The sequence below is a fragment of the Brassica napus genome, chromosome C4 (assembly GCF_020379485.1).
Source record: "Brassica napus cultivar Da-Ae chromosome C4, Da-Ae, whole genome shotgun sequence".
NCBI lineage: Eukaryota > Viridiplantae > Streptophyta > Magnoliopsida > Brassicales > Brassicaceae > Brassica > Brassica napus.
Window position 1 is genome coordinate 32,687,580 of NC_063447.1, and position 26,381 is coordinate 32,713,960.

The window sequence follows — 26,381 nt, forward strand, 5'->3', positions numbered from 1 at the left end:
CACAAAACTTAATTTTTTTTGTGCATATGAAGTCTTAAAAATAATTAAAATAAGACGTAATATGTTAACTTTTCAACAACGATTATACATTTAAGAGACCAACATTTGTATTTGTCATTTTATCATTGATAAAGATTGTAGTGTTGCAAAATGTTAAAACTATCGACGAACAAACATTAGCATAAGATTATCATCTAGTTTTCCATTAAAAGTCAAAAGGTTTAAAATCAAACGCATAGTGTCTGGTACTTAATTTGTTGTTTGGACTGTGCATAGAATATTGTAAGAAGAGAAAGCAGTGGAAGAAAAGTATCCATTATAAGTTTATAACTCATATCATGTTTAGTTGGAATATAAAACTGCACAATCAACCGAGGCTACATGCTACTCAATTAGATGTATATTCTACTTTTCCAAGCAATTTTTTCTTGCTTGTGGATATCTTTAAGACTTGCGGTTTAATGAAAGGATGTAAGCAGTATTTAAACAGAAACGTAATTCCTAAGCATAATTTTTTTTGTTTAAATATTAACTTATGACCTATAGAATAACTGTAAAATGCAAGTACTCTATTTTACGTTTGTATAGCCAATCAATCTCTTCTTTTTGTCAATCTAAGTTTGATTAAAGATGTTTTAGTGGCCGTTGTGTATTATTTATGTCCATTTCTAACTCTGTTTTGTATTTAACAAAGGTATTTCTTCTCTTTATCTTTTGTAATTCTTTTTTATTCGTCTGAAAAAACATTTGTTGCTCTAATTTTCTTATATCCTCGTGTAATTAATCTCTTCAAGCTTTCTCAAGATATGGCATAATTAAGTACTAGGTAAGTTAGATGCAGTTTACCAAACACTAATCAGAACTCACAACTTAACTATGGGGTTGATTGGTAGAGGTTGTAGCTTTGAATTTTTTGCTTTAAGATTTAAGCTGTAGATTTTGTGGTTTTAGCTTTAAATTTTATTGCTGTAGGTTTATTTCGAAGTCTTAAGGGCATGATTATCGGGTAAAACCCGTTTGGGTTTCTAAATTTATCTGATTAAAAAAAAAATTAAAAACGGAACCAATCGCGGGCCGCCACGTGTCGTGGGGCCCGCAAAATAGTGTAACAAACGGACCAAAGCTGTTTTTTATTTCGCGACATTTGAAGCCCGTTTTACAAAAAGTGTGGGGTCCATTCTTTAAAAAACGCTGAAAAACGCTGCGTTAAAGATGGCCTAAAAGCACTAAACCTAAAGCTGTAGAAAAATTGATTTCTAGAGCCATTATATTTTATTTTAAAAATTTTGGACTCTAACTTTAGTTTTTTATCAATAAAGCTTGATTGCTTTGATTTTATTGCTCTAGAGTGAATTATGGCCGTGTAGAACACTCTCAATCAACACCAATCACCCCCTACATGTGCCCAATTAGAAGGACAGCAAAAATTATTGTTTTGTACCATATATCATGCTTTACTGCCTGCCCCAAAAGTTTAACTTCTTCTCACACATTACCCCCAAACCCCCCCCCCCCCCCCCTCAAAAAAAAAAGTGTTCTTCTAATTTTATCACATCGTCGTTTAATTAATCTCTAAAAGTTTCTCAAGATTGAGCATAATTAAGTAATATGCAAGTTGGATGCAGTTTACGAAACACTAATCAAAACTCACAACTTAACTAAATGTGCCCAGTTAGATGGACAGCAATAGTTATTGTCTTATTACATTATCATGTTTCACTGACTACCCACATTACTACCCCCCCCCAAAACTTTGAAGATACACTTTCACCACCTTTTGGCAATATTATCAAATCAAACTAGCTACGATTTTACAACACGATTATTAATTTAGAAAAAAAAAAGTCAAAATCTATGTTTGACATCTGATAATTCACGAACTCCTTTCTAGCATTTCTTGAAATCTCCTATAAGATTCCACTTTCTCGAGCAAGAACTTCTTGTGGCAATTAGCGATGAACATATCTGCCTGCAAAATGATCAATATCATTATCATCATCCACTTCTCCGACATCTCTGATCTCTTCCAAATCCTCTACCTTCTTGTGCTCAAGCCACTCGAGGTAGCCAGAGAGCTGAGATTCATCATCTTCTACACCATTGAAGTCAGAGACAGAAAAAGGGAGAGGCTGAGGGACAGGAACAACATCAGAGGAACACCAGTTGTAATGCAACCTGAACGATCCGAAAAAGATCTTTCGTTGATTCTTTGAAGCCTTTCTTGGATAAAACATCGTAAGCTTTCGTTTCTTGTTGTTGTGTTTAGAGATCTCTAGAAAGATTGATTTAGCTCTAGAGACAGCTCTAAGGAAACGGTAGAGAGGGTGTGCGAGGAGATTTTGGATTAGGGTTTTGAGTTTCATGGACGGTGTTGAAGTAGAAGTAGAAGATGATGAACATGATGATGATTTGAGCTGCATGACTTAAAGACTCAAGAGAGACTCTTTCTTTCTTTCTCACACTTATTTTGTGTTTATTTTTTCTCTATGCATTAAAGTGAACAGCACTCGCGGGACTTTATACAAGATTTTCCTGACTTTTCTGCCACTCATTTCTTGTTATTTTCTGAATAAAGTTTTTGTAATTTGGTTTTCTCCAAAAAATATTGTCCTGTGAATATCTCTTATTTTTATTTTTTTGTAACCCGATTGTAAATTTTAGTAGAATTATCCTCTAAGTTAAAGTGGATTTTATTTTATTAATTATTCTATTCCGGTTTGTTTACCTAGACTACCTCAAATATGAATAATAAAATAGTCGTTCGTTGTAAAAAAAAGATTTGTTATTTCCTAAGAGCATCTCCAAAAGACACTCTATAACTTCAAATATGAAGTTTTTTGCTCTCCAAAAAAGAACTTCAAAACTTCAAATTTGAAGTTTTGAAGAGTGAAACTCTATATTTGAAGTTTCATAACTCAAAACTTCAAATTTGAAGTTTCATATTTTTATTTGCATTTTGGTCCCTACAATCAAACATCATCTTTATGATTCATAAATATTTTCTTGTTTATTATTTTAATCCTTAAAAAAATTATATCTCATATATATTTTAATTTTTGTTTACAGATTTTAAATTTTACACATAAAATTAAATATAACTTTAAAATAAGATTTAAAATATTTTAAATTAGATTTAGACGAAAATAATATACAAAAGAAACTTAACAATAGAAAATTTTAAAAATTACGTGAAGACATAACTATTACACAAATTTAAATATTACAATAGCACTAATAGTTAGGTAAGTTTGATCCGAAACCTTCAAAATTTTCAAATATTGTCCTAATTTTTTTGTTATACTGAAGATGGTCGTTGTTGTTGTTTTTGATGTCTTTTTCGTACAATTCCTTATTGTTCATATCGAATATATTCACGAGTATTAATATCATCAAAAATAAATTAGTCTTTTAGCAATGTTTTTTGTTTCTTTTTTACTTTCTTGTTCCGATCTTATGTATTTACAAGTATCAATATCACCCGATTTCAACAACTTTTACCTCGTAGTCTACAAAGTAAAAATGAGGAGAGTCATTTTTACTTCGAAATGCACTAATAGATATATGCATTACAAAAATCATTTTATGGAATAATTTGGTATTTTGTTTGAAGTTTAATATTAATTAAGTTATCTTTATTTAAATTTTTATAGAATATTTTATTTATCAAAATTATTGTAATATGTTTATATATGTGCTAGTTATTTACAAAAATTTTATGAATTTAAATTAGTTATAACAAATATAAGATCCATATTATAAAATACAAATATTTTGGAAGTTGAGTTTAAAGTTTTACTTTTGGAGAAAAACACCTTTAAACTTCAAATATAGAGTTTTGGAAACTTCAAAATAGAGTTCTTTTCCGGAGATGTTCTGACTCTTAGTGAGAAAATATTGTTATATACATTAAAAATATTTAAATAAGAAAGGATCTTTCTTTTTTGGAACATTAATAAGAAAGGATCTTGATAAGTTAAATATATATATATAGGTGCGATTTGTGTTAAGTTATCGATTAGGATAGACACGCAAAATAAATTGTGAACCACATACTCGTAATCTTTACAGATACAATCATACAACGTAGATTGGTCTGCCTTCTTTGTATTTTATTGCATAAAAATTAAAAACCAATATAATTTTGTGGTATAATTGAAATGTCCCCTATATTAAATTGATTGTGTGTAAGCTTACTTTGTTTTAGAGAAGACAATTATGTATATGTATCGTGCAACACACCGAGTAGAGTGAACCACAACGTAGATTGGTCTGCCTTCTTTGTATTTTATTGCATAAAACAAATATATTTCGTGGTTTTACTTCTATTGAATTATTTTCAATAAGTTTACTTTCTTAGAAACATAATTGATGTATATGTGTGGAGTAACACAAGATGTAGAGTGAGCCAACAAAAAAGGGTTTGGCTGAGGACTGAATTTTTCAACTCCAAATTAGGTATCGGGAAGAGATCAAACTAATTCAAAACGTTGCGTAAGGTTAAAGAAACCAAATTAAATACTTCCTAGTATTTATTTGTCGTTATATTAATATTATGTAATCTCAGATACCCACCACTTTATGTCTCACTTCTGTTAATTTGATATAATTAACTACAAACGCATACAGCCTTCCGAAGAATCTACAATATTTTAAAAATAACTTCATAAACTATGATAAGACTTGGGCAAAGCCCAAGATAAGTTTATTTGTATATATTATCGATAATTTTTTTATATATTTGATCATTTTATTTATACATATACAATATTTTTTGTTGTTGTTATATAATTTCTTTCCGATGGATGTGATCAATTTTTATTAAAAATTGTGGAACAAAACTATAATTAAAATATCATGGATTGATCGGATTGAACATTAAACAAATTATGACTCAAAAACCTTATTTTTTTTCTCACGAAGACATTCTTGAAAAAAATGAACAATATTGTTTTCACAGTTGAATTATTTTAACATTTATCTTTCATATGGTTTTGAAAGGTTTCAGAACAACCATCGAATTGATACATGTCATTTTAATGTTTTTAGTCGTATACTTAAGGAAAACTTACATTTTTGTAATTTAAATTCGTTTTAAAAAATTCAAAATATAACATATAATAAAAAAATATAACATATAAGGTTTCCTCATTTTTGTATTTTAAAGTCGTTTAAAAAAATTTAAAATATAACATATAAGATTTCCTCATTTTTGTAATTTAAAGTCATTTTAAAAAATTCAAAATATAACATATAAGAAAAAATCTATTTTTTAATTATAGGGTTAATGTGATTGTTTAATTGTTTTTTAATAATATAAAACTAAACAAATGAAGAAGAATGCAAAAATTGTTATCAAATCTTTATTATTCATAATCTTTTTTTGACGTTATTATTCATAATCATTAATTGTCATATATATGTTAATCATATTAGGTAATTTTGTAGCTTTTATTTAAGTAAAGAATACACACTTCTTATATTTTAGGTTAGTATAATGTTCCCTAATAATTAGATTTGAACCAACATTGTTTTCAATTGATTCTTAAGCTGTCACGTTAGCTAAATTGACATCTTAATTAAGTGACACCTAAGCAGAGTCACTTTTTAATTAGTACAAACTTAAGGTTACAACTTTTTAAATGATTCTCAATTTTGATTAATATATAGGAGATGTTAGATAATTAAATCAATAAATAATAGATATAGTAGCTTGTGGAGTGTGTTTTAGTGATTTAATTAAGACTAAAACCCCACCCTACAACTTCTACTTTTTTTTTGTTCAAACCAAACTTATATTAGATCTTAAAAGAGTTCAGCCTCTAGAAGAGGATACAACAAGGCCACATAAAGCCAAAACAAACCAACACATGGTTAAAAGAAAGATAGATTGACGATACATTTCAGAAAAAGAAACCATAAGAAATCGTACAATGATCTCATAAACTTCTTTTTGAACTGCACCTCCTTGTGTAACCCAAAGGGCCACAAACTCTGCACCATTAGCAGAGAAGAGCAACATTAGCTGGGAGGAAAGTCCTTGCAATACCAGCAGTGATGCTTGTTCATCCAAATCACTCAACATATGAGGACATATTGGGAAAAGAAACTGCTCCAAGTAGGAAGCAGCTGGGAAATAAATACCCGACATACTCATATTCACCGGAGGATACATAACAGTGAGTTTTACTTTAACCTGCCACCAAGGAGAACACAAAAAAACAGCACCAACAACCACCGGATTGAATACGGTAACAGGACTGCATAGTGCAGTAAATGGTCGCATCAAGACGACATAAGTGCTACTAAATAGCATAAAAGAACCGAGGGAGACTAAGTCTATCGGAACATTGCAGTTGAAAGCTAAGATCCACAAATCCAGTGCAATCCACTCAACTAGCTCTCTATACCATTTGATAAACAAATAGCCATAGAGCTTGGAGGAGCTAGAGCAAACCTGGAGGATCAAGAGAGAGAGAGAGAGTAAACTGGGAGAGTCAGGATAGGGTCCGAGAGGCACCACTCTGCACGCCGGCGATGAAACGGACTGCATACTGCAGTAGATAAAGCTCGAGTAGACAAGAGTAACACCAACATCTCTGGGCTGATTTGCCCAAAAATGGACGAGAAGCTCCAGATCTAGGGTTTCGGTAGGCGCTTGAGAACAACGGATGGGCGAGACAATGATGAAACAACGAAGTGCGACGACGAGAGATGCGTCTGGAGAGTCTGGAGGGTCGGGTGGTTCCAGCGGTTCAATTGATATCTTGCATATTTCTATTGTTTTATCCATTTATCCATGTGCATTTTGATCATATAGATTAGGATTTAGCCATGTTTAGGTTGCATTTTGCATACATGAGTCCTTATCAGGTATTGGAGTACCACATGGAGTTCTTGGAGACACTTGGAGGCATTTGGAGCTCAAAAATGAGTGTTTAGAGTGGTCATTGGGCGAGCAAGGCATGGGAGCGACCAGTCTGGAGCGACACCACCAAGTCGCTCTGATCACCCTATTGGAGCGACCTAACCAGAGCGACAGGGAGAAGTCGCTCGCGGTTTCATCACTCGGAGACGCGAGAACGAGCCCGGAGCGACCTCTCGGAGCGACACAGCGAGGTCGCTCCAGCTGAGAGCGACGTTATGGGAGCGACAGGGAGAAGTCGCTCGCGGTTTCATCACCCAGAGACGCGAGAACGAACCCGGAGCGACCTCTCGCAGCGACACAGCGAGGTCGCTCCCGAAGCCTAGAGCGACTTGTCGGAGCGACGGGCTGAGGTCGCTGCGCGTTTTATTTCTACTCGAACTTGTGATTTCTCAAGGGCCTTTTGGTCATTTCATTATGCACGTTTTTATTTTCTAAACCTATGTTTTAATACTCTAGGAGCCACCAAGAGGGGGATCATCTTTGTTCTTAGAAAAACCACCAAAAATCTTTGGAAAGTCATCTCTTTGAATCAATTGATCAGTTTATTATTGAGAATTCTGTGTTTTTATCTATTTCCTGTGTTTCTCTACAAGATTAATCTGAAATCCAACATGGGTTTAAGAGGAATCATGGAGATTAGTGAGTAATCACCTTTTGAATTCATGGGTTAGGGAGATTGAGGGTGATTAGGTTAGAACTAGGATGTTTTAGTGTAGATCATTCATATTTCCTTGCTAGTAGAGTGAGCATAAAGCATCTTCTGAGTTGGCCACTGAGTAGTTGAACCTTAGGCATTTCCCCCCGAAAGGTGTTCGAGGAAATGCCCGAGACAACTCTTCTTAGCTTTTAGCATACTTTGCCAAAGACATTTGTTGTTAGAGGTGCTAAGATAGCCATTGGACTTGCTAGTTATGATTGCTTTCATATTATTCAACCAAAGACATTTGATGTTTGAATTGTGTTAAGTAAATGAACATTTATCTAGACATAGAGTTTGTTTAGGATTGTGTCCAAGCTTAAGGTTAATAGATTGATTGATCGTTTGCCATCTTTAGTTCGAAGCTTGATCACCCAAGGTCTAATCCCTATATCCATGAGTTCTCTTTTCCAATAGTTAAGAAAGTATCATTTAGTTATTTCTTTTAATTAGTCATAGTTTAAAAACCATCTAAATCATTGGTTGCACTTAGATTAAGTGATACTTGCATTCTCGGTGCTTTGATATCTCTCAGAACTGGTTCGACAATCATTTATACTACAGCATTTGTCTTAGGAGCCTTGAAAACTCCTAACATCAAATTGGCGCCGTTGCCAATTTCTGAGTAGATTTAAACATTGAGATTTAGTCAATTGCTTGAGACTAAGTCATTTTTATTTTCTTTTGTTACTGACTCTTCTTCACCTCCCTTTAATCTACAGGTGTATGAACTTGCGGAGCAGGGGTCCATCAAACCTAGTTCCAAGAGCAGCAGACATCAGAGCTTTAGAGAGAGAGTGTGCTAGAAAGAGAAGAGAAGAAGAACATCAGGCTCAATTGCAGAGACTGAACACTGACATGGGAGACGTTCATCAAGAAGATGCAGGCGTCAATGGCGCTAACAACAATGGTCCACCTAACCAACAGCGAGCAGCTCGGCCCATTGGCACTTACGACCGTCCAAACATTCATGGTTATCGATTGGGAATCCGAGCACCCGCTGTGGCAGCCAACAACTTTGAGATCAAGTCAGGACTCCTCAACGTGATCGAGAACAACAAGTATCATGGCTTGGCTCTAGAGGATCCATTTGATCACTTGGACAGGTTCGACAGCTACTGTGGGTTGTCAAAAACCAATGGTGTCTCCGAAGATGCCTTAAAGCTCAAGCTATTCCCTTTCTCTTTAGGGGATAAAGCACGTCAGTGGGAGAAGTCTCTACCAAGCGACTCCATCACCACTTGGGATGACTGCAAGAAAGCATTCTTGGAGAAGTTCTTCTCTACTTCAAGAACTGCTAAGCTGAGAAACGAGATCTCCAGCTTTCAACAGAAGGGCTTGGAAGGTTTCAGTGAAGCCTGGGAAAGATTCAAGGGGTACCAAGCTCAATGCCCACACCATGGTTTCTCTAAAGAGAGCTTGCTGAGCACATTCTACCGTGGTGCTCTTCCTAAGTACAGGGCCAGACTGGATACAGCTAGTAATGGATTCTTCTTGGGGAGAACTGAGGAGGATGCAGAGGAGCTGGTTGACAACATGGTTAAGAGTGATGCAGTCTACAGTGGAGACCACGACAGAGGCAGTAGATCTGATGATAAGCAAACGAGGAAGGAGTTGAAAGCTCTACAAGATAAGATAGACATCCTCCTTGCTGATAAAGCTACCCAAGAGCAGCTGCACTTTGTTGGCAACCCAACCCAAGAGACACCAGCTGTTGTCCATGAAGTTGAAGGTTTGGAAGGTCAGGAAGAGTTGTGTTTCATCAACAACAATGGTAGCTGGTACAAGAAAGAGCCCAACTTTCAGTACAACAACTACCAACAGAAATCCTATTCCAACAACCAACAGAGTGGTTACCAGCCTCGAAACAATCAGCAAGGCAGCTATCAACCACAGCAAAACCCTCCTCCTGGTTTCAACAACAAAGGCAACAATTCTTCCCAACAACAATCTAATCCCTCTACCTCCACCCCTCAAGTCAGCAGCACTGATGCTCTACTGAAACAAATCCTGGAATCTCAAACAAGAAGTGAGAAGCATGTTGGCTATGAGTTGAAGAATCTTCACTCAAAGATTGATGGGAGCTACAATGAGCTCAACAACAAGTTCAGAGCTTTGGAGAACCAGTTTGCTGCCATGAACACTCAACAAAATCGCCAACAAGGTTCTCTACCTGGAAAGTCTGAGCAAAACCCCAAGGAAACCATGAAAGCTATCACTCTCAGGAGTGGTAAGGAGTTACCTCAGAGAGCTCTCACCAAGGATGCTGAGAAACAAAGTGAGGGGGTTGCCATCACCATAGATGATGAAGTGGTGATTGTTGATGAGAAGATCAATGACGAGATCTTGGAAAAGATAGTGGAAGCCAAAGGAAAAGGAAAGGTTGGAGAAGAGAAGAAAACAGTTAAAGATGGTGAAGTTGTCACTCCTGCAAGTGAAAGTTCTTTTGTTCCTCCTGCCTATGAACCTAAGCTTCCATTCCCAGGTCGATTCAAGAGGCAGTTGCTAGAGAAGTACAAAGCTCTGTTTGACAAGCAAATGAGTGAAGTCCAGGTCACAATGCCCATTATTGATGCTTTCATGCTGATTCCTCAGTACAGTAAGTTCCTAAAAGATGCTGTAGCTGCAAAGAAGAAAGAGATGGAGGGCATGGTGATTCTCACTCATGAGTGCAGTGCTATCATTCAGAGGCTGGTCATACCAAAGAAGCTAGAAGATCCAGGATGCTTCACATTACCTTGTGCTCTTGGGCCTATGGTATTCGATAGGTGTCTCTGCGATTTGGGAGCTAGTGTCAGCTTGATGCCCCTATCTGTTGCTAAGAAGCTCGGTTTCACTCAGTACAAGAAGTGTAGACTTTCTCTGGTATTGGCTGATCGTTCAGTTAAGTACCCTGTGGGTATCTTAGAGGACCTCCCAGTGATGGTTGGAAATTATGAGATCCCTACAGACTTTGTAGTGCTTGAAATGGGTGAAGAAGCTCAAGACCCTTTAATCCTTGGAAGGCCTTTCTTAGCCACAGCTGGAGCCATTGTTAATGTGAAAGAAGGCAAGATTGATCTCCATCTGGGTAAAGGGCACGTTCTCCATTTCGACATCAAGGAGGTAATGAGGAGGCCAACAGTTCAAGGGCAGGTGTTCTACATTGAAGAGATGGACGCCCTTGCTGATGAAATCCTTGAAGAGTTGTCACTAGAGGACCCTCTACAGCATGCTTTGACTGTAGAGAAAGAGGCTGAGGTGGTTGAGAACCTGGAGAGTACTGCCTATGGGATGATGCTGGATTCACACCAGGGGTTTTTCAGTGAGGATCAGTACGAGGAGCTTCCCCAGATGGTTCACCAAGAAGTCTCAGTCACTCAACAAGAGGACAACCAGCAAGATGACTGGAGTGAACTTAAGGCACCTAAAGTGGAGCTTAAACCTCTTCCCCATGGTGTAAGGTATGCATTTCTTGGTCCTAATGAAACTTACCCTGTCATTGTGAGTAGTGAACTTACTGAAAGTGAGCTATCTGAACTTTTGAGAACACTTAAAAGATTTAGAAAGGCAATAGGTTACTCACTAGATGACATCAAGGGGATATCACCCTCTCTGTGCATGCATAGGATACATCTTGAGGATGAATCAATGACTTCTATCGAGCATCAAAGAAGGTTAAATCCTAACCTGAAGGATGTTGTAAAGAAAGAGATTCTTAAACTCCTAGATGCTGGTGTTATTTACCCTATCTCAGATTCTAAATGGGTATCACCTGTGCATGTTGTACCAAAGAAAGGTGGTATCACTGTGATTAAGAATGACAAGGATGAATTGATACCAACAAGAACCATCACATGTCATAGAATGTGCATTGATTACCGAAAACTAAACTCTGCATCTAGAAAGGATCATTTTCCATTACCATTTATTGATCAGATGCTTGAGAGACTTGCAAATCACCCATTCTATTGTTTCCTTGATGGGTATTCAGGATTTTTCCAAATCCCCATACATCCCAATGATCAAGAGAAAACGACATTCACATGTCCATATGGTACCTTTGCATATCGAAGGATGCCATTTGGTCTATGTAATGCTCCAGCCACCTTTCAAAGGTGCATGATGTCAATTTTCTCTGATCTGATTGAGGATGTTGTGGAGGTATTTATGGATGATTTCTCTGTCTATGGATCTTCGTTTTCTGCTTGTTTGTCAAATTTGTGCAGGGTCCTACAGAGATGTGAAGACACCAACCTTGTGCTGAATTGGGAGAAGTGTCACTTCATGGTCAAGGAAGGGATTGTGCTAGGACACAAGATTTCAGAGAAGGGGATTGAGGTGGATAAAGCCAAAATCGATGTTATGGTTGGTCTGCCTCCACCAAAGACAGTGAAAGACATCCGGAGTTTTCTTGGCCATGCTGGATTCTACAGGAGGTTCATCAAGGATTTCTCCTTGATAACTAGACCTTTGACCAGGCTGCTGTGCAAGGAAGCTACCTTCAGTTTTGATGTGGAATGCCTACAAGCTTTCAAGAAGCTAAAAGGTGAACTCGTTAGTGCCCCAATTGTCCAGCCACCTGATTGGGATTTTCCTTTTGAGATCATGTGTGACGCCAGTGACTATGCTGTGGGAGCTGTTTTGGGGCAGAAGAAAGATGGCAAAACCCATGTGATCTACTATGCCAGCCAAACCCTCAATGATGCTCAGATGAGGTATGCCACAACAGAGAAAGAGATGCTGGCAATTGTTTTTGCCTTTGAGAAGTTCAGGAGCTACTTGGTTGGGTCTAAAGTCATTGTCTACACCGATCATGCTGCCTTGAGACACCTTTTGGCCAAGAAGGATGCAAAACCCAGGCTTTTGAGGTGGATCCTTTTGCTCCAAGAGTTTGATATGGAAATCAAAGACAAACCCGGAGTTGAGAATGGAGTAGCTGATCATTTGTCCAGGTTGAGGGTAGAGTCTGGTATCCCTATTGACGAAGGACTTCCTGAGGAGCAGATCATGGCTATCGAAGCAGTGATAGCAGTCTGTGAGACTGGTAGGAAGCTGGAAGAAGTCCAAGCAACAGAGGAGAAAGAACCTTGGTATGCCGATTTAGTGAACTACCTAGCCACAGGAAAAGAACCTCTGAATCTTGTGGGCTATGCCAAGAAGAAGTTCTATAAGGATGTGAAAAGATACTACTGGGATGAGCCCTACCTCTACATTCTCTGCAAGGATCAGCTTTATAGGAGAGTGGTTGCAAATGAGGAGATTGATGGGATCCTTGCACAGTGTCATGGATCATCCTATGGAGGTCACTTTGCCACCTTCAAAACAGTTGCAAAAGTATTACAAGCTGGATTCTGGTGGCCACATATGTTCAAGGATACACAAGACTTTGTTTCGAAGTGTGATTCTTGCCAAAGAAGAGGAAACATCACCAAGAGGAATGAGATGCCTCAAAATCCAATCCTTGAAGTTGAAGTGTTTGATGTCTGGGGTATTGACTTCATGGGACCATTTCCATCATCTTTTGGCAACAAATATATCCTTGTGGCTGTTGATTATGTCTCCAAATGGGTGGAAGCCATTGCAAGCCCCACCAATGATGCTAGAGTTGTAATCAAGATGTTCAAGAGCATCATCTTCCCAAGGTTTGGAGTTCCAAGAGTTGTAATCAGTGATGGAGGTTCCCACTTCATTAACAAACTGCTTGAGGGACTTCTCAAGAAGAACGGTGTGAAGCACAAGGTGGCAACTCCTTATCATCCCCAAACAAGTGGCCAAGTTGAGATTTCTAACAGGGAGATCAAATCTATTCTGGAGAAGATTGTGGGGATTACAAGGAAGGATTGGTCCAATAAGCTTGACGATGCACTTTGGGCTTATAGGACAGCGTACAAGACACCACTGGGCACCACACCTTTCAACCTAGTGTATGGGAAAGCTTGCCATCTGCCAGTGGAGCTTGAGTACAAGGCACTATGGGCAATAAAGTTGCTGAACTTTGACATCAAGAGTGCCAAGGAGAAAAGGCTCTTTCAGCTACACGAGCTTGATGAGATAAGAATGGATGCTTTTGAGAACTCAAGAATCTACAAGGAGAAGACTAAGGCTTTCCATGACAAGAATATCCTGAAGAGAGAGTTTAAAGAAGGAGATCAAGTTCTTCTCTACAACTCTAGGCTGAAGTTGTTTCCAGGAAAGCTTAAGTCAAGGTGGTCCGGTCCTTTCAAAGTCAAGGAGGTTAGGCCATATGGAGCAATAGTTTTGTGGAGCACTGATGGAAGAGACTTCACAGTCAATGGACAAAGGGTTAAGCTCTACATGGCTACTGCACCAGAGGAAGATGGAGTTTCAACTCCACTGTCTGATCCTACCCCGGCCTAATCTAAAAGGAGGCAAAGTCAAGCTCGGGACTTAAAACAAGCTCACTTGGGAGGAAGTCCCATGCGTATCCTTGTATATATTGCATTGGTATTTTCATTTTTCATCTTATTGCATAAAAAAAAAAAAAAAAAAAAAAGAGAGAAGTTGTGTGCAGGTGCTTGATCGGTTCAGTTTTGAGCAGGAGTCGTGCGTGGGAGCGAGGTCTCACAGCGACACCTCAAGGTCGCTCCAGCTGGGAGCGAGGTTTCGAGAGCGACACTCCAAGGTCGCTCGCGTTTTCGTCGCCGGATCAAGAAAAATCGCCTCAGAGCGAGGTCTCGGAGCGAGGTCGAAAGGTCGCTCCAGATGGGAGCGACGTTATGGGAGCGACACCTCGGAGTCGCTCGCGGTTTCGACGAAACGGAGCTCAAAAAAAACTGACCCGGAGCGACGTCCTAGAGCGACACCTTGAAGTCGCTCCAGCTCAGAGCGAGGTTTCTAGAGCGACACTCCAAGGTCGCTCGCGGTTTAGTCGAAACACGACGCGAGGAAACGACTCGGGAGCGACCTCTCCCAGCGACACCCTCACGTCGCTCCCGAACCGGTCCAGGTAAGTTTCCTAACTCTAAACCCCGGTTTAATTCAAGTAAACCGACCCTAACCACCCTAGACCGAACCGGACGACCCTAAACCTACCCCAACCCCTGCGACTCCATCTCTATCACTCTCCCCTCCTCTCACAAACTCACAAACTCTCTCAAACTCACCCACACCAAAATTCCCAAAACCTTCTCAATTCTCACCCAAATCAACTAGTTCTTGTTTCTAAATCCAAGCTTTCGCCCCTGTAGTCTATTCTTCACTACCCATTCACCATTTCCTTTCATCCAGAGCAAGGTATTGAGTTTTTAAATTCAAATTCGTAGGTCCATGAACCCTAGAATTTGAAAGTCGAAATTTGGTCCTTTTCTTGCTAGAGTGTGGTGAAATAGACTAGGGAAAGTTTATCTATCAAGTTGGGTTGTTGAATTAATGGTGAAATTGAGTTTAAATTGCACTTTGGCAAAATTAGGGTTCATGGATTTGGGGGTTTTCGAATTTGATCTTAATTGGGTGTGTTTGTGGGTGGACTAGATGCGTTAAGATGTTACATTGTTGCATTGTGTTGAACTTGAGTTTAAACTGAAAAATTCACCTGTTAAGTTCACTTTTGCAAAATTTTCACTTGCAAAGTCTTGCTTTTCTTTACTTCCATCTACTTATCCATTTCCAAGTTTGTAATTTTTCAGGTGAAAATGGTTAAGAAGACAAAGGGAAGGTTGGAAGCTGAGAGGCAAGAAGCCGAAAGTCAAGAGTTTGCCCTAAGAGGAAAAGCTTTAACCAGCGAGCCAACTGGCTCAGGGACGCAGAGGACTGTGCGACAGCAGACGTTGGCTGCAAGGAAATCGAAAGAACACGAGAAGAGGGCAGGGAAAAGTGTACCAGTTCCCACCCATGAGGAAGGTGAAACTGAGAGTGAAGATGAGCCGGCACCTACGAAGAAAGCCAAGATGTCAAAGGGCAAAGGGGTTGCTGTTGATCGAGACAGAGCGAAAACTCCATCTGTGGAGGAGCTATATGATCATTTGAAGAATGGAGTCACTTGGGCTCCAACCAGGTTTGCCGACCTCGATTTGCTGAAGGAGTTGGGTCTAGAGTCTGATATTGAGGCGATGCTGGGACATTTGAAGATGCCAAAACTCCTCACCATGGCTTATCCTTTCTACAAGGATGTCACTTGTCAGTTCCTATCCTCTCTTGTGGTCACTTACCACGACACGGCGCATGTGAGACAAGGATGGGGAAAAATCAGGTTCAAGGTCAATGGAAGAGAATACAACATGAACTTCAAGGACATTGGGAGGGTCATGGGGTTCCAAGACCTAGAAGACCACTCACTTCCCAAGTGTGAGAACCTCCCCACAGAGCTCTGGAAGTTGATCACTGGAAACAAGCACTCTACCGGGGCGGACAAGAACTCACACATCCGACACCCGTCTGTACGCTACCTCCACAGATTGCTAGTCCATGCTTTTTACCCACGGAAGCAAGCTGGTACGGTTACTGAGGAAGACATGCGACTGCTCTGTCCGGCTATCCGTCCCTACGCTCAACCTGGAGTGTTACCCCTTCCCAGCACTGACATCTATGCTACCTTTGGGATGGTCAGTTTCTTTGTGGGCCGTCTCGAGCACTACAGAGACTGGGCGTGGTACACCACTGATTCACGCCCAAAGATGGGGATAGGCGGAATGATCACACCACTGCTCCAATTTCTGAATGTTCCCTTGGGAAAGGACGCAGCGGGGCCTAGGTTCATTGATGGCACCTACTTGAGGATTGCCACCTATTTCAGTGGGATGTATGGGAAGGACTACGTCTACCACTACTACTTGCAGGGCAAGCCAGTCGAGGTGGTTCTTCCAAACCGGAACCTGACGAGTTTAGAGATACCTGGAGCTGTCAGCTTCAACATTCCCCAGGAGTACTTTCTCGGAGAACACGGGCCTCTCGATCCAATTCAAGCAGCTCCATCAAGGAAAAGGAGTGTCCCTACGCAACCTGATTCGCCTGTTGCAGACACATCTGAGCATATCTATGGACCTCCGCGCTACTACTTCAAGCCCCATGACGGAGTCCTTCCCCCTGGAGCTCTCCGTGATGCTCATGACCACATTGGTCGTCTCCAGAGGTGGAACAAAGCTCAGGACAGAACGATAGAAAAGCTGAAGGATAAGTGCAAGGCGCTCAGCAAGACTGTGAAGAAGCAGGCAAAGACTTCAGCAAAGTTCATGAAGAAAGTAGCTGATGTCTTAACTAGGGGAGGAATAGCTGGATGTAGCTCAGCCGATTTCGCTTTCGCGAACACCTCAAACCCCCAGCCTCCACCCCCGCCTGATGCTCTTGGCTTCCCCCTCACTGCTGCGCAGCTTCAGCGTAAGTGGAGGAACCCACCCACTCAACCTTCCACTTCCGGCAACAAATCCCCATCCCTCGCTTCTTCAGACAGTGAGGACGAGATTGACGAGGTTGAGAGCCAACCATGGTATGGAGGCTCCGGTTCAGCATCTGGTGGTTACTACACCACCTTCCCTCCTGACGACGACGATGCTGGGGCATCTGCCCCCACCTACTATCCATAGGAGGTACTTCTTTCTCTCCCTTGTATATACCATTTCATTTTTGCATATTATTTTTCTTCTCGGTATCTCTCTCTTTCCTTGACCACACAGAGACTGTGTATCTCAAGTTTGGGGGAGGTACCAAGCATTTGATCATGTTTGCTTTGATTGTGTTTCATTTGAGTCATGCATTGCACACCTATTTGCATAAAAAAAAAAAAAAAAAAAAAAGATTTTTCATTTAGTTTGCATCATTTGCACCATTAGGAGAGTCTAGAGCATATAGGTTGCATTCACTTGCATTGGGAGCAATGATTTTAAATGCCTTGTAAAGAACACTACGTTGCACCTGAGTAGCCATGCACCTCTCGAAAAGACTTGTATGTTTCGAGCCTTGAAAACTCTTCTTGAAACTTGTTGATTGTAGAAACTCAGTCTTTGAAGCCAGCTACAACCTTATTTGAACTGAATGAACTTAATGCTTCTTGCTTAGGGTCTCTTGTGTACTGAGTCATGGCTATACACACTTGAGTTGTCACATCTTTTATGCCATTCTTTTTGACAAACTCTAGTGGTAGACCACTCCCAAAACCTTTCCTTCCTTTTAAGCTTTCATTGTTTGATGAGTGAGGCCTTCTTCGGAAAGTTTTACATGTGCATAATGTTGAGAGTATCGGGAACGACAATGCTTGATCTTCATTTTTGCTGGATTGGACACTCTATTGTCTAGCTATAGGTGGGAGGGTGAGCGTTGTAATCATGATTTGGGAGAAATAAAAAGGATAGATTCTTGTGCTCAAGTGAATTGATTTATTGGGATAAGTAGAGAACCTCCAGCTCTAGTTTTGAAAAGTCTTGGCTCCCAACCTAAAAAAAAAAAAAAAAAAAAAAAAAAAAAAAAAAAAAAAAAAAAAAAAAAAAAAGGGCTAGCAAAGTTGTTAGGAGCTGAGAGACATTTTGAGGTTGTGAAAAATCCCTTATAGATTTCAAGGAAAAAGAGCTGATGTTTTTAGAATCTTTTGGTGAGAGGTGTGAGTTGGGTTTGACATTTGAGAGTGAATGTGTAACTTATATGTTTGGGAAAAGGGTAGAACAATGGAGATTGAGCATTGTATGCATGAGTTGGTCCCTTTCTTAGATATATTATGTGCAATGTCAAGGCTACTTGTTTTGAGAGTAAACCACCTTAAAGATCATATGTTTTGAACCTCTTGAATCACTTGAATAAAAACCTTCCCTTACCCAACCAAATGACTTGGACCAACTGACCATTTGCAAGAATTCACTTGATATCTTATGCTTAATGAATGTGAGAGTTGGCAGATTTGAATGTGTGGATGCTTGATGATGAGTGTAGGGACAAAAGGAGTTGAGATAGGCCTAGAGAAGCTAGAGTGTAATAAGAGAGTGGGCTAATTGTGTTTGCTAGTGGTGTTTCTTTTGGCTATGAGCTCCCACCTTCAACCTCTCTCCCTATGAGTTCTAGAAAGTTCACTTGTGGACAAGTAAAGAACAAGTTTGGGGGAGTTGATATCTTGCATATTTCTATTGTTTTATCCATTTATCCATGTGCATTTTGATCATATAGATTAGGATTTAGCCATGTTTAGGTTGCATTTTGCATACATGAGTCCTTATCAGGTATTGGAGTACCACATGGAGTTCTTGGAGACACTTGGAGGCATTTGGAGCTCAAAAATGAGTGTTTAGAGTGGTCATTGGGCGAGCAAGGCATGGGAGCGACCAGTCTGGAGCGACACCACCAAGTCGCTCTGATCACCCTACTGGAGCGACCTAACCAGAGCGACAGGGAGAAGTCGCTCGCGGTTTCATCACTCGGAGACGCGAGAACGAGCCCGGAGCGACCTCTCGGAGCGACACAGCGAGGTCGCTCCAGCTGAGAGCGACGTTATGGGAGCGACAGGGAGAAGTCGCTCGCGGTTTCATCACCCAGAGACGCGAGAACGAACCCGGAGCGACCTCTCGCAGCGACACAGCGAGGTCGCTCCCGAAGCCTAGAGCGACTTGTCGGAGCGACGGGCTGAGGTCGCTGCGCGTTTTATTTCTACTCGAACTTGTGATTTCTCAAGGGCCTTTTGGTCATTTCATTATGCACGTTTTTATTTTCTAAACCTATGTTTTAATACTCTAGGAGCCACCAAGAGGGGGATCATCTTTGTTCTTAGAAAAACCACCAAAAATCTTTGGAAAGTCATCTCTTTGAATCAATTGATCAGTTTATTATTGAGAATTCTGTGTTCTTATCTATTTCCTGTGTTTCTCTACATGATTAATCTGAAATCCAACATGGGTTTAAGAGGAATCATGGAGATTAGTGAGTAATCACCTTTTGAATTCATGGGTTAGGGAGATTGAGGGTGATTAGGTTAGAACTAGGATGTTTTAGTGTAGATCATTCATATTTCCTTGCTAGTAGAGTGAGCATAAAGCATCTTCTGAGTTGGCCACTGAGTAGTTGAACCTTAGGCATTTCCCCCCGAAAGGTGTTCGAGGAAATGCCCGAGACAACTCTTCTTAGCTTTTAGCATACTTTGCCAAAGACATTTGTTGTTAGAGGTGCTAAGATAGCCATTGGACTTGCTAGTTATGATTGCTTTCATATTATTCAACCAAAGACATTTGATGTTTGAATTGTGTTAAGTAAATGAACATTTATCTAGACATAGAGTTTGTTTAGGATTGTGTCCAAGCTTAAGGTTAATAGATTGATTGATCGTTTGCCATCTTTAGTTCGAAACTTGATCACCCAAGGTCTAATCCCTATATCCATGAGTTCTCTTTTCCAATAGTTAAGAAAGTATCATTTAGTTATTTCTTTTAATTAGTCATAGTTTAAAAACCCATCTAAATCATTGGTTGCACTTAGATTAAGTGATACTTGCATTCTCGGTGCTTTGATATCTCTCAGAACTGGTTCGACAATCATTTATACTACAGCATTTGTCTTAGGAGCCTTGAAAACTCCTAACATCATCAATCGAAGAGAGAGAACCAAGAGGAGGAAACGTACGCGGGGGTGGATCGGGAGGAGGTCTGGATTTCGACGGAGGATGAGCTAAGACCATCGACGCCATGGAAGAGGAGAGGAGCTGCTTCAAAAGGAGGAGGATTGATCGACGACGACGTTGAAGCGTAGGAGATCCATGGAGTCGGCACACCTAGGGAAGCGGGCCTGGGAGGTTTCTTTAGGGCGAACTCCTTTGAACATATCTATCGGAACTTAGATCGGATCAATAACAATGATTTATTATATTACAATATCTAACACTATCATTTTGTTACTAATTTATACTTAATTAATTATTGATTAATTAATTTTATTGGCTGGTGTTCATTTGGATCTACGAAGGGATTAAATTTAGGCAATTGGATCCATGCAAATTAGGCCAAAAGGTCATTGTCTTCATGGAATCTTGGACCAGTTGCATTGCAGGAATTTTTAGTGGTTCGTAAGCTAAACAAATCCCAATAAGGACATATCTTCTATGTACACAATCATAAATCTTTAATCACATATGCATGTATTAGCTAGTTAGTAATCACATTTATTGATATAATATTCATACACACACATATACTATAGTAGTTTTGGTAATACGCAAAAAAATTATCCTTTTTTTGTAAATATGAAATGTTTTACTGATAAAGTTATCCGGAGAAACTATAAGACAATGATTAACCTCAGTCTCTTAACTAGGGTTTTTAGTTTCGGATAAGAGACGGTTTTTAACTTTTTTTAGATTTTAACTAAGAAAAGCTAAGTATTGTCTCTTAAATAAGAGATATAATAGCTGTCTCTTAGCCGAAAAATGTAAAAAACAAAAAACAAAAAAAAAGTCAAATGAGTTAAGAACTTCTGGCTAAGACACCGGAGTTAATCATGCCTTAAGACCACTATTTCTCTGATTTGAATTAACTTTTAAATATATATCATCATTTGTTTGTGGACGATATAAATAAGTTATATGACTGATAGTCATTTTTCAAATAGCCGCGAACGGCGCTTAAGGCTTAAGCATCGCTGAAAACCTCAAAGACCGAGGATATATAAAACGAATCACACTATTTCTTAATAAATAATTATAATAAATCCCATGTGGTGATCTGGTCTAAAGTTAGTCTTTTAAGAGATATATGATAAACTATTTTTGTAAACTTGGAATAACAAATTAGACAAGAAATCAAGGTGGCTGGTTTCTAGTTGATCGCCACCTGAATCCCTGGAGCTCTTGTCTTTCTTACAAGAAGAGACAGGCCAACATACACATGCAGAGCACATCTAGTTTGTAATTTTAGGTTTCCGTAATCAATCTAATTTAAAACTTCCTGACCATAGAAATGAAAACTGCAATTTTCGTTATCTGTTTATCAATTTGGGTATATAAGTTGGAGATTAGTCATATGATTGCTGGTATTTTCTTATAGCAATAATGCTTATTAATTGTAAGACTATTTTGTGAGTCTCTTATTATGACTCGGCCAGGAAAAGTAACCTTCATGCAAATTTACACGTAAATTTTTGCGATATTCTTTTATTGACGAACTTAGCTTCTCGGATGTCAAAGTTTTAAAAGGTCCCTCAATGTTACACACTGAAAATTTTAACTTGGGATACTATAAGTCTATAACCACAATATATTATCACTTGGTACATACATGTATATATATTATCATTGAATCTTGTATACATGCATATATAAACTAACCATAGCGTCCCTCGATATAAATACCTCAGTTTTAGTCGTCAGGATATGTGTTTTAAGTAATTAAATGTCACATTTTTTTGTTCTTTTTTGGTGATTAATAATAGTAGGAAAAATGCAGTGTGGAGTAGAAGGAAAGGTAAGAAAGAGATGCGACCAAAGTGCATCAGCAAGGCGTGTGGAGAATCCATGGATGACACGGAAGATGAAAGAGTTATAACCACTCTGCAACTACTCCTTCCTTCATTTCATTTCTCTCTTCCTTTTACCTTTTGTTAATTAGCTAGGTTCCATGGACTCAAAGTTGTATACGTGAAGCTTTCGTCTATTAAAGGTGTAACGTAAGAAGTTGTAATGTTTGAGCTAAAAGGGGTTAGAGAGAATCAAACTGACAGAGAGAGTTGGTTATCAGAAAAGCACTTGATAGAGAGTTTACAAAAAAAAAAAAAAAGAAGCACTTGATAGAGAGTTTATTAAGTCGCATAAGAAATCGAAATAAAGGTGCTCATCATCATTGAACATCTTTAATTCATTACATCATCTCTCTTCCAAAATTTCACTACTTTCCACAGGTTCTACATCAGCTATTGTATCCACCTTCTCTGACTAGAGCTAGGCCATCATAAATACATACACACACATTAAATGGAGATTTGGAGTGGTTTAGCATGACATCTCTCTCTGCTCTCTTTTATGAAGACACTCAAATATAGGGATGTTTGGTTTGGTTTCGGTTCGTTTTTTTATTTTCGGTAATTCGGTATATAAAATATAGCTACTATATTAAAACAATATATACTTTGATTTGATTCATTTATACTGTCGTTTTTTGTTTATTTGATTTTTGCAAAAAAAAAATCATAAATATATTAATATTTTATAATATTTTGATAATTTTACTTTTTACAACTAATTATCAGTTTTATTAAACCATAAGGGTATTTCAGTCGGTTGATCTGTTTATATACCAAATTACATTCATATATCGCGGGTTTTTTAAAATAACATTCGTTCGGTTTATTTGATTTTACCAAATCGAAACCACTTTTTCTACTTCGGTTCGATTTGGTTTTACCGGATTGAATATCCCTACTCAATATATCAATCCATTTGCTATTTTAACTTGAATTCATTTTATGAAAATATCTTTTACGTGTATTCAATTAACAAAGGATAAATAAACATCTCGAATAATGATTTTTAAAACGAAAATTACTTGATTTCTGATTATAAACAAAATATTACAACAAATATAACTCAGGGTCAAAAGATACAATTGGGCTAAGAATCTAAATGGGTCTAAGCCCAAACTCGAGAAGAATGATGCCCCGTTAGTTCTCTTTGTGACTCTTTCTAATAGGAAGCGTAAACGAGTGGTTGGTGGACATTCAGATATCCGTTTGGGTTCAGATTAGATATTTTGAGTTCCATGTGTTTTTACACTTCAAGTCGGGTTCGGTTTTTTGTAGTTTTTTGTTCGAATAATTCGGGTCGGATCAATTATTTAGAGTTATTTAAAAAAAAAGATCAGAATGAACATCACTCATGAATCAAAAATAAATAAATATGAATTTAATAGAAATGTGTAAGATATAATAATATAGTATTAATCAAACAACAACAAAATAGGTTGTTAACCGAAGAGTGGGGCATCAAGTAGTCAAAGGTGAAGAGCATTACTTGACCAAGCAACCTTAGAAATCAGTGTTCCTCTAGTAAAATTGAAAGGTGTAGAGCGATTAAAAATGAAACCGTTAGTGTGACCTACGAAGAGAAAACGAATGAGTTCAAACTATTAGAAAATTATGATTAAGATATATATTTCGGATATCCATTCGGATATTGGGTATTACCCTATCGGATTCGGGTATCCAATCTTCTCTAACTTAATACCGTTTGGATATTTTTCTAGCTCGGATCGGGTTTGAGTTCGAATTCGAGTTTTTCGGTTTAGATTTCCATACCTAACGAGCGGTGCACACCGAAAAAAAAAAAGTGTACCAAAAAAAAGCGTAAACGAGTAGAATATAAACCAGCTGACAGCTGTACCTTCAAGATATAATTGGGCTGATATATGGGCCTTCAAGTTGTACACATAACATGTATGTCTTCTTTGGAAACGAGAGTTTAATTGGGCCCATTAGAGAAATATCTGATTTCAAACCTATGAACGACGCGGTCACGCGGCTTATTAGCTGTCTTTATGACTCTTGCGAGAGTCTTGTCCAACCAGCAACGAGTAAGAATGTGGTAACACGCGTCTATCCAAACGCGTGGGAGAAAGCCGTATCCATCATCAACGGGATTTTAAGATCCATTTGAGTCAGTGAAAGTGGTGGAAGTGAGAGGAAAGCGTCATTCTTACGTTTTATAGCTTCACAGAGTAAAAAAAAAAAGCAAAAGGGAAAAACTCTTTTGAAAGCAAATCCATCTTTTTCTATTTCAACGAACACTCTCTAGTCTCAAGACTCTCAACCAACACTTGTTGTTAGTGTTGTTTCTTTGTTCCCTTTAGATCCCTTTCCTTAAAGTCTTATCCTTTGGGGTTTTGATTCAATATCTTCTGTTTGGCTTCATCACTTTCTTTTCTTTCTGATCTGGGTTTTACTCTCTCTGCTAACTTTTAGTTGTATGGTTGCAGAAACTGGTGAGTAGATCAGTTGAAACCTCAATAAAGATTAGAAAAGATAAAACCTTTTATAGGTCTTATTGGAGTTTTGTCTCATCCTGAGAAATGGGTTCACAGGCGAGTCTCTGTTTCTCTATCTCTGTTTGTTCTTTCTGGTAGTGAGTCTTGTGTTTGACTGTTATGAAGAAGTTTGAATAGATTTGGAAGGGAAATAGAAGTTGTTGGTTCTCTTTAGACCGTTCATGCAACTACTTTTCTTGGAAGATAATTGATTGAGCTTGCTTGTAGGCTTGTAGCTTAGTTTTGAGGTTAATACTAAGTTGAAAAATAAAGGTTTTGAAGAGAGATCAAATTAAATTGTTCAATGTCTACTGATGAAGTGTTGCTTTGACAATTGTTTTTGTATGTGTTTGAGTTTTAATTCTCCTCCATTGTGTTGTTGTGTCTTTTTCAGAGCTGGGATACTGAAATGGATTGAAAAGAGCAACCTTTTTCACTTGGCAGGGTTCTTGTCTAGTTGCTTGAGTCTTTTGGTTTGGTTTGGTAGAGAATTGAAATAGTAGAAATGAGAAGAGGTAGAGGGAAAAGAAAGAGGCAGAATGCTTCCGCTAGAGAAGATGGTGATGAAGAAGAAAAGATTCCAGCTTACAGGAGAAGAGGGAGGCCACAGAAGCCGGTGAAAGATGAAACCGAAGGAGAAGAAGAAGAGATTGTGGAGAAGGATGAAGATACAAACGGTTTAGTAACAAGCAAAGAAGATGTGACAGAGAATGGGAAGAAGCCAGTAGAAGAGTCTAAAGAGAGTAATGTAACAGAAGAAGAGAATGTGTTAGGATCAAAATCAAGCACTGATGATTCAGTGAAGTCATCGTTGTCTACGGGGTTTAGACAGATTGGGAGTAGGAGGAAGAACAAACCAAGACGAGCTGCGGAAGCTGTTGTTGAATGTAATGGTGTTTGAAGAAAGAGGTTCTTGAAACGCTTTTTAAAACCGCACTTTTTGTTTTGTTTTTGTTGACTTGAATCACCTTTTGCTGTTAGGACCTGAGTTTGTTGCGGTTGCGTTTTGGTTTCATACAAGGAATCAGATTTATCAATTTTTCTGAACAGTTCACTTTCATGGCGTTTCGAAAGAGTATTTAAAATGCTCTTTAGTAGCTATGAAGAAGTGTACTTTCCAAAGTTTTTTTTTAAAGCAGTTTGCAAATCAAAAGAAAGAAACTTGATTGTGTACTAGATAAAGCAAAACACAAAAGGAATAGAATCCAAGTTACACACACGACCCAATGAAAATTAAAGTACACAGATTATGATGGTTACATGACCATGAATCAAACTTCCCATAGTCTTCAAATATTTTTTGTTTAATTTATCAAGAAAGATAATGCATTGGATATTGTTTGAAAAGAACCAAATCTAAATTACAAAAAGAAAAAAAAATAATAATTCTGAAAGCTTTCAAGAACCTACTAGTTCCCTTGAAGAGTCGCATCCTTAATTGAGTCCCAACACTCTCTGTCTATCTGCCCATAATTCTCTACTTTAGTATTTGTACAAAGAGTATAATCTTATCTATTAAAAGAGAAGTCACAACTTCTTTTCATGTGTGATTTTTTAAAAATTGGATTTATTGGACCTATTACTGGAATGTCATATAACATCTAATCTCTAACTAACTATTCTTACCATTATTAATACACGCAATATGAAAACAGTACCCCTTTAAATACGGTTTACATAACCACCTACCCTTCCGATCTTTTAATGAAATTATCTTTTATATTGCCGGTTAAGGACGTGATATTTGCTATATGGTTTGATTAGAATTATCTTTTATATTTTGGTTTTGGTGTGACTATACTGCTGTTAATCAGTTATACCAACATTAACATATCTTAATCCTTAC

At 38.4% G+C, this 26,381-nt stretch overlaps 3 protein-coding genes and 1 non-coding gene across 4 annotated transcripts; 2 read left to right on the forward strand and 2 right to left on the reverse strand.

The window, feature by feature from the left end:
* Positions 1-1,637: 1,637 nt before the first annotated feature.
* LOC106394682 lies at positions 1,638-2,782 on the reverse strand. The gene has a single exon (XM_013835252.3). It carries the CDS (start codon positions 2,418-2,420, stop codon positions 1,950-1,952), a length of 471 nt encoding a protein of 156 aa, XP_013690706.1. The 5' UTR covers positions 2,421-2,782; the 3' UTR covers positions 1,638-1,949.
* A 6,139-nt stretch (positions 2,783-8,921) lies between these two features.
* Positions 8,922-9,028, reverse strand: LOC125586636. Its single transcript, XR_007323173.1, has one exon. It is a non-coding gene; the product is annotated as a small nucleolar RNA R71 (small nucleolar RNA).
* Positions 9,029-9,096: 68 nt separating this feature from the next.
* On the forward strand, positions 9,097-16,721 carry LOC125586015. Its single transcript, XM_048755784.1, has 5 exons — positions 9,097-13,368; positions 15,034-15,074; positions 15,251-15,670; positions 15,731-16,060; positions 16,581-16,721. The coding sequence occupies exons 1-5, from the start codon at positions 9,159-9,161 to the stop codon at positions 16,719-16,721; spliced, it is 5,142 nt and encodes a 1,713-aa protein (XP_048611741.1). The 5' UTR covers positions 9,097-9,158.
* Positions 16,722-24,082: 7,361 nt separating this feature from the next.
* On the forward strand, positions 24,083-25,572 carry BNAC04G23900D (cilia- and flagella-associated protein 251). Its single transcript, XM_022706395.2, has 3 exons — positions 24,083-24,333; positions 24,488-24,592; positions 24,930-25,572. The coding sequence occupies exon 3, from the start codon at positions 25,041-25,043 to the stop codon at positions 25,434-25,436; it is 396 nt and encodes a 131-aa protein (XP_022562116.1). The 5' UTR covers positions 24,083-24,333; positions 24,488-24,592; positions 24,930-25,040; the 3' UTR covers positions 25,437-25,572.
* Positions 25,573-26,381: the final 809 nt, after the last annotated feature.